General features: G+C 46.8%; 1 protein-coding gene across 1 annotated transcript; it reads right to left on the bottom strand.

Annotated features, from left to right (window-relative positions):
* Nucleotides 1–348: 348 nt before the first annotated feature.
* Nucleotides 349–11,058, bottom strand: CCDC47 (coiled-coil domain containing 47). The gene is made up of 13 exons (XM_032711555.1): nucleotides 10,979–11,058; nucleotides 8,585–8,850; nucleotides 8,361–8,468; nucleotides 7,394–7,568; nucleotides 7,093–7,214; nucleotides 6,164–6,229; nucleotides 5,327–5,428; nucleotides 4,397–4,507; nucleotides 3,670–3,755; nucleotides 2,364–2,422; nucleotides 1,774–1,883; nucleotides 1,437–1,604; nucleotides 349–735 (listed from the first exon to the last, which is right to left on the bottom strand). The coding sequence occupies exons 2-13, from the start codon at nucleotides 8,843–8,845 to the stop codon at nucleotides 655–657; spliced, it is 1,449 nt and encodes a 482-aa protein (XP_032567446.1). The 5' UTR covers nucleotides 8,846–8,850; nucleotides 10,979–11,058; the 3' UTR covers nucleotides 349–654.
* Nucleotides 11,059–11,063: the final 5 nt, after the last annotated feature.

Below are 11,063 nucleotides of genomic sequence, written 5' to 3'. Positions count from 1 at the left end.
CACAGGTAGGAAACTATCCATGTACTCCACTCCCTTGGTTCTAACCATCCTTATCTTTTATACATTAGCCAATCATGCCCACAGCTGACCTAATACTGCTTCAGGCCCTGGTTTGTAAAAAAAAGAAAAAGAAAATTAAAAAATTACTTCTATTCTACTGGGCTTAAATCCCTGAAGAATCCATACTGTGTATGGAAGGCTCTAAGTTTTGTGCCTTGATGCAAATAAATGCACAGTAAGTGTTTATTGTGCAGTTTTCCTCCCCATTAAGTTTTCCCCCCTTTCCCTCCCACTAACTAAACCCAAAGTTTAAAACCAAAGCATGAATATGTTACCAGCACACGTGGACAGGTTTACAATCTTCTGTTTTTAAAGAACAAATGACAAAGAGCATTCAAGAATATTGCAATATTTTTTTTGTTTGTTTTTTAAACAAGACAAGTAGCAAAAAACTTTTTACCACCTGGAATACGAACTGCCGAGACAAAGCTCTCCACACACACCTGCATGTTGCTGCAATACTTAAATAAGTAACACCAATGCAAGAACTTTTCTCTGAATGGCTACTAGTGTTCAAAGAAGCAGAGGATTATGGAGTTACGTAGGTCTTTGTCCCCGTGAATTACAGTTCCCCAGGTGGCACCGAGACGCCTCTCACATGGCTTTCACTTTGATTTGCTTCATCTTCATCTGCTTCTTCTCCAGCTTCTTCTGCTCCCGCCGCAGAGCAGCCTCCTGTGGGCAAGGACAGGGGTGTGAATAAACATCAGGGACCTCCTCAAAGAGCAAGTGGAGCATTTCAGAGCCAAACAAAACTCCCAGTACTGGGTTCACCTCCCTTCCAATGTGGGCTTTCTCATAAGGTGTGCGTGGGGGGGTCCCCACAAAGACAAAACCCTTCCCCCAAAATTTAAGAGGAAGCACATCCCTCTTTTATGCTCCAGCCAGCACAGGCTCCACCATCCTCCCTTTGGTTCAGACAAGGCACAGTGCAGCCATGCCTCAGTTTCCCCATGTTTAACCAGCAGGGAAATCATAGAATCCCAGAAAGGGCAGGGACACCTTCCACCAGCCCAGGTTGCTCCCAGCCCTGTCCAACCTGGCCTTGGACACCTCCAGGGATCCAGGGGCAGCCACAGCTTCTCTGGGCAACCTGTGCCAGGGCCTCCCCACCCTCCCAGGGAAGGATTCCTTCCCAATATCCAGTGTAAATCTACTCTCCTTCAGCTTAAAACCTTTCCCCCTGGGCCTGTCACTGCATGCCCAAGGAATCTGGAAGAATGTTCCCCTCCCAGCCGGTTTCAGGGTGAGGGGTTGCCTTGTTTCAGAGAGCAGCAGTAAATACCCTGACAGCTGTCTGCCTTCCAGCAAATAGAAATCAAAGTTTCCACTGCTGGAATGTGCCAGCAGGCTGGGCCAGTCTGACATCCCCCCACCTCCAGCCGACGCTGTTTCTCGGGATCCTCTTCGTTCATGATTCGCTCCTTCTCCGCCCGTTTCTTCTCCTCCCGGCGGGACTGGGCAGCCTCCTGTCTCTGCACGTGGGTCAGCTTGAGGAAGTTCTCCTCCACACGTGCCCTGTTCTTGTCAGCTTTCTGTTTACCCTTTCCACAGAGGGGGGAAAAAAAAAAAATTTATCTAGATTTCCCCACGAGCAGGATGCAGCATCTCCAGCAGTCACCCGTGAAACGTAAGGCTCCTGATCTGAAGGATCCAGTGGCAATGGCTGCAGTTTCACACAGCACTCAGAAGACACAAAAAGACACTACTCACTTCTCTGTTCAGCCGGAACTTCTTTGCTTTGTCAATGGAGTAGATGACCATGCTCATCAGAGGCAGCAAAGACTCCATGTCCTTTGGGGAAGTGTTGCCTGAACCAGGCACTGAAATAAAGAGTTACTTGTTCATTCAGAGAGACTGGCAGGACTTCTCTACTTGCTCTAACGCTCTTTCCTTATTGGTCACACTGTTCATGAAATAAAGATGCTCTTATCCTCCTCTTTAGGAAGCTTCACTTGGAGGGACAGCCTTGAATTTTGAAGAGAACTACAGGCCTTTTCTAGAAGAGGTCCTCAACAGTCTGCTTTTATTTCAAACCAGGGTTAACCAGGGGAATCTGTGTAAGCTCAAACTGTAAGGGCTCATGGCTTAAAAGTAAGCCACCTGTAGAGAGGAGCGTGATCTAAGATCAGTGAGAGCAAGATTGAGAGTCCCAGTGTGTTGCTGCCTTGTGTTTATCAATTATCATGCACTGAAGTCATTCATCATACATTATTTTCCATAGGTGACAGAACTGGAGCAGGTGACTTGCACAAATAAAGCCCAACACTCCCCCAGACACACACAGGCACCAGTTCTCTTACCGTTAAATGTAAACAAAAGTGTCTTTTTAGTTTCGGGCAGTTTTGTAAGCTGGCCCTCCCTGGAGGAAAGAAAAAAGCGTTTGGAATGAGTGAAAAAAAATACAGGAATAAAAAATAACCTCAATTGTTAGTGAAAACCTCATCAAGAACCAAGAGACACTTGGAAATTACTTGAATAAAACAAACAAGATTAAAAGCCTGTCTGTAAACCAAAGTTAAGTTTCAAACTGTTCAGATTCCTGAAGTGTTTTAGTCAAAAGTGTGCAGGGAAAAGGCATGAATGGAAAAACATGCAGCACCAGCCCATCTGACTGTCAGAGGGCCTCTGAGTACTAAGGAGGCCTGTATATTTTTAATTACATTCATTTTTACACGTCCTGTTGTTTATACTACTAAAGATCCATACATGTGCTAGGAAAACAAAACATTTTCTGAAGAATTCAGGTCTTCACTGCCCAAAATCCCACAGTATTCTCATGTGAGAAACTCAGGCCTGCATTTCACAGATCCTGCACAATTTCAGTACAAGGTACACACGCTGCTGTCTTACAGTTAAATCAAAGTCTGTTCCTTTTTTTGGAGGAGAGTTTCAAGTTTCAATAGAGATCAGTTATTTATATGCCTGTGAGCATAATACACCCTTGCAAAAACCTACATGATAATTCAGATTAGATCTCCCACCACTTGGCAATCCTGAAGCAGCAGTAAAGCACCTCTGGACTGGGAGGCTCAGAGAAACAGCAGAGGTGCTGCACCTGAGTATTTCTGAAGCACAGCTGTGAATTATCCTGAACAAAAGTGGCCAAGGGATGGATTCAGCAGCAGAATGTTTGGCTGTATCAAGGAGGGAAGGTCAAGCAGCTGTGATAGTTTGGGGTTTTTTTACACTTCAGACTTGCTTAAACCCAGTTTTCAGTGCATTCAAACAGCACCTGAGTTAGGTGTTGACTCTCCTGCAGTGTCATGTCGTGGCCCTCTCACGTCCTGCACACCCTGGGCAGGATTTCTGAGTTGTTTTCTGTGCAGCTGAGTGTGCTGCACCTGCCAGGTGGTGTCTGATACCCAGAGCTGTCCAAACCACAGCGGAACCAGCACACAAAAACAAACATTAGGGCAATCCAGCACCTTGATCTTCTCAATTAACGCAGCGTTTGGAAGCATTGGGAGTGTATTTATTCACCTGTCTGACCTTTGCTCCCAATTTCCCCTTGTGTGCGTTCCAGCAGGTTTCACACTGCAAACAAGGCCTCTATTTTATCTGGAGTTACAAAAGCTACTGGGGGCAGAGATCTGGCTTTGTACCTACTCTTGCATAAGTTTTGGACCGGAGAACTGGTCCGAGAATTGGACGGACTCGATCTTGTCAGCGTAGTGTGTGAGGAAATGTATCATCTGAAAGACAAACCGGGGTTAGTTTTTCCCAACACCAACCCATCTGCAGCCTCCTCACTCCATACAGGTTTGCCAGGTTGTCTGCCCATGGCAGGGGGTTCGAACTGGATGATCTTGAAGGTCCCCTCCATCCCAAACCAGGCTGTGATTCCATATATCACTCAGAAAATTGCTGTGCTCAGCTTGCCACAATGACACTGAAATTTCAACTCCAATGTTTTTACTTATTGCTAGAACGGGCCCCAGTGCATGGAAATAACGTGAGCAACTCAGATTTGTAACTCTCATTTGGGATTTTCCAGTTAATTTGAAAACAAGTCAGCTTTGAGGACCTGCAGATACACCATCAACACCTTCCTTCAACTGGCTGCTGAAGCTACTCTCAGGCTCTGAAAGGCAATTTTAAGTCTGCAATTCAGGACAGACTAACAGTTGTGATGTTAAAAAAGGAATAAAGAGAATTACATCCTCCTTCCAGCCCTCATGCTTCACTAGGGTCTTGATTTCCCTAGATCCCACTAGGGCCATCTGGCTCTCTTGTTGTGATGCTCCCAGGACATAAAGATTAGAACCTTGTCCCACAGGCTGTAAGCAAGGCCAGGGTTTCCAAGGGATATTTGTATTATTTCAGTCAGGTTTACCTTGGCGTCCATCATTCCCTCCGTGACCTCCCCCATCTCCGACAAGATGGCCAGCGAATCTGGAAGCCCATATTTTGCACCAGACTTGGGTTTATCACTGCAGAACTCGCTCTGTTTCAAAGAGAACAATGAGAAAGCAAAATAAACACAAAGCTTCTAAGTATCTTATCAGACTGAACTGTGCTGGAACACCGGGACCCCTAAAAGTACCAGCAAAGAAACAATAAAAAATACACTCGCTGAGCCTGGCCAGGGGACATCTCAAACAAAGCAAAGCACAAGGCATCGACAGTCTTTAAGTTGGTATTTCCCTTCAATAGTCAGCACTTTCAGGAAAAAGATAAAACAATTCTAATACATCCATGCTGGAATGCTCAAAGTGGATTAAAGCATTTTTGCTGACATTGATAACAGAACAAAACCTGGCATCCTCCCAACCACACTCTAGTGCTGTTACTTGAGAAAAAAGATTTGCAAAGCACTGCTTGTTATCACTGGATTCTTTGCAAGCTTCAGGGCTGGAACATATGGGAAGTTTTCATTTCAGATCACATAAAAACAGATGACTTAACCCCAAATTTTCCACATCACAGATCACTAATGAAGTTTACTTTTCAATCCCTGAAAAAGTCATTTGTGCAAATTAAATGAGGTGAAGTGACATGTGTGTCCTGCCAATACACCATAGCCCCTCCCAAATGAGCTATACCCCAAAAGGAAGGTGCAAGCTGCTTCCCACTGCCTCTTCTCCTGCAGCTCTCACACTTCCAACCTTTGATTCCATTAGACTTTCATCCAGTAGACGAAAGTGTCTTTTCCCCACAAATTCCAACAGGTCTGTCACAAGTTCCCAGCTGTTCCCAAACAAACAATGAATCTACAGATCAGAGGTTCTTACATGCTGTTACTTATCAACGTGCAGGTACATACCAGGTCCTGCATCTCCTTCTGAAGTCGCACCAGTGCTTTTCTGGTTCCAACAGCAAACACATACGTGTCCATGTCTTCATCATTCATTGTCACTTTTATTTGCTGTGAGACAGAAGGTTATTAGTCCTCATCAGATTCCAGTGTCTGACACTTTGATTCCTAAGCACAAAGACTAAGCAAGGCCAGACACAGCTAAGAGGAAGGTGGCTGATTTAAAGCTTCCCAGCGTGTCTTAAAGTAAGGGAGCTTTTTAATTAGATTGAGCACTTAGTTCAGTGTCGTGGTGTAATGACAGGGACTGGAACAGCAGAGCTGTAAAAAATAATTTGCAATTAAATATTCTTAATAGATATAGGTAAATACAATTAGAGATAAATGGAAAGAGAATTCACAGTGCACACAGCCACTTTATTCCAAAAGTAACCTCTCTTGGTATTTATGCTCTCCGAGAGCAAGGGAGAAAGCACAGAGTAACATTACAGGACATAATATCCAGACCAACATATGGATTAAATACTGAGCAGACAGAAGAACAATCATTAAGTATTTCAGATTGCAAAACCACTTTTTATCAAGCTGAGGTTTTGAATCATGACAGACTGCTCACCAAACCACTCAAACGATAAAGCCCCCAGATAAAACGAATTTCCAGTCATCAGCAGTTTGCATTTCACAGGCAGGAAAGAAATACAAACAGTTCTTTTGAGATTGTTTCAACAGCTGCTGAACTGGAAGATGTGGAATACTACAGAAATCACCTGGAACAACCAAAAGCAGCAGGGCAGAACCAAAGGAATGCAGGTTTATCCCAGCTAATCTGGAGGGCTCAGTACGTACCACTTGGTCCGACGCCGGCCTCATCATGCGCGCCAGGACGTTCAGCAGGTCTTGTCTCTTGAGAAACTAAAAACACAAGTTGGTAAACTCAGAGAACATCTGAACGGGCCCAGAGTGCAGCACTCCACTGGCAGACAGCAGCAGGGCTCGAGGAAAAACAGGGCAGTTGTAAGGAGATGTTTTTATAGAATAATTTAGTTTTGAGGGGCCCTCTGGAAGTTGGAGAATCATAGAATTGTTAAGGGGTTGGAATGGGCCTTAAAGACCTTCTAGTCCCAACAACACCCTCTGCCACAGCAGGGACACCTCCCACTAGACCAGGCTGTTCAAGGCCTTTTCCAGCCTGGCTTTGAACACTGCCAGGGTTGGGGCAGCCACAACCTCCCTGGGCAACCTGCTCCAGTGTCCCACCACCCTCACAGTGAAAAATGTCTTCCTAAGATCTAACCTAAATTTCCCCTCTGTCACCAACAGAGCTCAAAAGCAAGCCCACTTTCTGCATTACATGAGCTTCTCAGGGCCTTATTCCCTCCAGTCAGGAGCTGAACCTACATGTGAGGCTGTTCCATCACAAGTGCAGGGCTTTGTATTTGTCTTTGTTGTAATTCCTTGAAATTCCTGTTGGTCCATTCCTCCCTCTAAGCAGCAGCTGAGCTCTTCAGAGTTACCTCTGTTCACACTATACCTCTGGATTCTATACTCCTTCTGTAAGTGCTCACTCTTACCTAGTCTGGTGGGCAGAATATGGGCCTGTACAGATATTTAATTATCCAGTTTTTCCTTCATATGTGCATATTCAGAACTCTGTACCTGAATGTGAGCACAAGAGCTGAGCTGGGACTCCTTGTTGCTCAAATTGGAATGGAAAAACCTCTAGAACCTGACAGCTGGTGACAGGTAAACAGCACCACAAACTCCCTCATCCTTACCTTTAACTGAATGAGCATTCCTTCACAGCACACCCTCCCAGAGCACCACAAGTTATATATGTGTTCATTTTCCTGATTTAGCTTCCCAGTGCTTGTAGCTTCTTTATTAGTGCCATCATCCCCTGAGGAAAACAGCAGTGAGAGAGAACCACAACCTAAAGTCACAAACTGGAACGCCAAAGTTCACCAGAAGGCTCAGAGCTCACACCACGTTACAGAAAAGGATTTGCTACAGCCTACGTGGTCGAAACCCAGCTTTATTCAGATACCAAAACTGGATCTCTGTCATTATGGAACTCACCAACAAGAGCAAAGTTACTTTCCAGCAGCTCCCTGTGAGTGTTGAACCAAGCGTGAGCCAGCCGGTTGTTTTTGTTCTTCCCAATGATGTAGTTCATGATGTAAGCCAGGAGACCTGTCACCATCAGGATCTCCATGTAGTAACTCTCCCAGCTGTTCTGAAGGTGAGCAGGGACCTGTGTAAGGCAACAGAAACTTTTACATGTTGAACAAGTGGATTTTATGTACACAAACCATTTGGGAATGCAGAGTACTGGAGAAGCTCCATCCCCAACACAGCAGGAAGCTCCACAAAGGCAACAGGACAGAGCTAAGCCTACACAATGCACTTGGCTCTGCTGGGGCACAGTGAGCATACAGGAAACAACTGGGAACAGCATTCCCAAAATACTCGCTTGATACAAACAAAATACTCCTCATTTCCAAGTGAGCTCAGAGTAAACAGCCCAGCATTTCAACTCACTGAGCATTTGAGTTTGATGCCCTGCCCATCACAGCATTATCTGATCATCATGTAACTTCTATTGAAATCCTGATGTCCAGGAGCATTTTCAGGATGCCACCAAGAGCCACAGGCTGTGTGGGGGAGCAGGGAAGCCTTCCTGGCCTTGCCACCTCAGAGATTAATTAGCCATTCTGTTATCACTGTACCCCCCCTCAGTCACAGAAGTATCCAAACCTTAATTTTCACTAACATACTCAAAAAGACATCTTAGGGGTAATAAAAATGCACCTGATCATTCTGTGAAGCACTGCCTTGGGAGGCAACAAGGTGATTCAGCGTGGACAGAGAGACTGGCTTCAAAACCCATCCATTTCAAGGTGAAACTTCAGTCACAGACAAGCTAAAAACCACACTTTGTACATTGCAGGTGCACATTAGTACCCCAGTGACATTCCTGGCACACTGCCTTGAGAAAATAAGTGATGCAACTCCAACTAGAAAGCAGATCAACAGTTATACCTACATTAACTATTGTTATGGGGTCTTTGTTTTTGCTATGAGATGCATCTGGTTTCTCTTCGTAGCCTTCAAACTCCTCATCATCATATGGTTCACTCTCAGTATCGCCTTCCTAAAGGACAAAAATCACAAACAGCATGAAAATCCAAAGCCCAGGAAGTAAAACCCAAAAAGATAAGGTGAGAAAGAAAGAGACACTGTTAGGAAACACAGAAGATGAGGCCTTACCTGCGTGTCTGCATCATCAAAGTCTTCCTGATTCTCATCCTGACCTTCAAGCTCTACAGTGGCTTCTTCTTCATCATCTTCTGTAGTGATGATCCTCTGAGGAGACTCTGTGACTGCATCTTCACTCACATCTTCAAATTCAGCAAAGTCATTATCATCATATTCCATAATGTCATCTCCATCCTCAAATTCATCATACTTTGCCAAAGCAAAGCTCCATGGGATGAACAGGACAGCAATAAAAAGATATAAATTCTTCATTTTCACTGAAAAAAAAAAAAGGGACTCTTTGCAATGATAGATTTAATTATCAATTTTGTTACATCACACCATTACAATCCCCAACTCCCATGAGCTATTTAAAAACTCTATGAGGGTCAGACCAGAGAGAGAAATAAACCCCTGTCTGATCTTGCCATTTTCTCTATAAAGTGACTACTGATACAAGAGAAAATAACTTTGAAGGTGAGATTGCTTATGGCAGCAGCAAATTCACATCTGGCCACGCTGTTCAGATGAGCAAGTTTGGAAGCAGAGATGTTCCACTATAAAGCTCCCTCCATTAGCATCTCCCAGCCAGCACTGCCAGCTCACTTCTGAGACCACACTCTGTGCCTACAGTTGTTATTAATTAGCAATTAGACACAGTCAGCTCAACCAATGTGTAACAGCAGCAGTAAATCCTAAAATACACTTGATTAATTTTAGTGATGCTCCGATGTCTCTTAGTTCCAAAGTGCCCACCAGTGATTTTCTAGGCTGCCTGCTCAGAATCAGGTCCCACAGTGTCCCAGCACAATTTCTGCTTAGAAACAAAGACCTTTTCTTGGGAGTTCAACCAAAAAAAAAAATAAAAGGCAGGAAGAGGATGGGTATTACACCAGGCCCTGAACCAACAGAGTAAACTGGGGCTCATGAGCCCAAAGCTGCCCCCAGATCAGCCACAAACCTGCAGAGAGTTTACCAGTTCACCTTTTTTTCCCCTCAGCTTCCCATCTTTTCTGCTCCATCTCAAAACAGTCCCAGCCCAAGGAGGAGCTTCTCCAAGGTCCAAAAACGGAGCCCCAAAAGGCAGCTCTAACCCTCCTGCTGCACTTCTCAACCAGCCCCGGAGGATCAGCTGCACCAGGCTCGGCTGGGGAGGCTCATTTTACTCCCTCCCGCAACCAGAGCCGAGTGGGAACCCGAATGTTAATGAGAGCGTGCTCTTAAACTCAGAATAGAAACGATTTTGTTTCTAAATTTGACCAGCTCTCCTCTGAGTGCCTCACACAGGGAACCCACTGTGTGATAGGGATGACAAGGACGGCAAAAATAAACACCTCTGTCAAAGACTCCTCACTCCAGCAAAACCTGCACAGAACATGTTCACGGAATGTTAAAACAGGATGGAAAGCACAAGGCAGAGCCCAGTAGCATTGTGTCGATACCCTGCAATTTTATGTGAAAAATAAAACCCCAAACCACTATTTAGATAGAACGGAATTTGCACTCAGAGGTTAAAAACCACCAGGGCAACGGAGCCACCTGCTTGACCAAACCCCAGCAGTTTCACAGTAAGAATCTTGAGACTATTTGAGCATATCCACTCTCAGAAGATCCGACAACTCCAAAGAGCTTCCTGGAAAATAAACCGTGGCCAGTTACAAGGGCACGTTTGAGCTGGAGGTGGGTGGAAGCTGGAGCACCCCCTCAGCTCAGCATTCCCTTAGAACAGGGTCCAAGTACAAACTCCAGGAAGCAGAATATGCCTTGGCAGGCCCTCCACGCTCCACACCCCTCAGGGAGAGACCGGTTCCCTCCCCGATCTCCACCCAGGCTGCCCAGAACTCAGTGGCAAGAGAAACAACTTCACCGTAACCCGAAGGTAAATAAACAGCGCTGCTGCTGCTCCTCGTGCAGAACATTTACCCGCCTGGGACTTGCTCAGTAAAACTCGAGTCCAGACCCGGCTCAGTAGATTCCGGAGAGGGGCCGGGCCCCGGCAGGTCGGGCCCTGACCGTGACCCCCCGTCCGGCGCGGGGACGCCCCCGCAGGTGCTGCCCGTGATCCCGCCGCTCCCGGCACAGCTCCCGGCACAGCTCCCGGCTCCTTCCCGGGACATGAGTCAAGGTTAAACGAGACAAAATCAGCGATCTGCCTCCCCGCCGCAGTGCCCCTCTGGCCTCCCCGCCGCGGTGCCCGCACCCCCGGCGCCGCGGGGGCGGCACAGGCCGTGCCCTCCGCGCCAGGCTGCGCCTGCCGGGAGCACCGCCGGCACCGGGTACCCGGGAAAGGGGTGAGCGCCGCCCGGCCGGCCTGAGGAGGCGGGAGCGTGGTGTGCCATCCCCGCAGGGCCCGAGCCCGAGCCCAAACCCGAGCGCCCACCCGGTCCGGCCCCGGCCCCGCGTTACCTGAGTCACGGGCCCGTCCCCCGCCCGCCGCTCCGTGCTCGCCGGCCCGCGGCGCATGCGCGGCGCGGCCCCCGCCGCATGTGCG

The sequence above is a fragment of the Chiroxiphia lanceolata genome, chromosome 26, assembly GCF_009829145.1.
Source record: "Chiroxiphia lanceolata isolate bChiLan1 chromosome 26, bChiLan1.pri, whole genome shotgun sequence".
NCBI lineage: Eukaryota > Metazoa > Chordata > Aves > Passeriformes > Pipridae > Chiroxiphia > Chiroxiphia lanceolata.
This window is presented reverse-complemented; position numbering and strand designations above follow the sequence as displayed.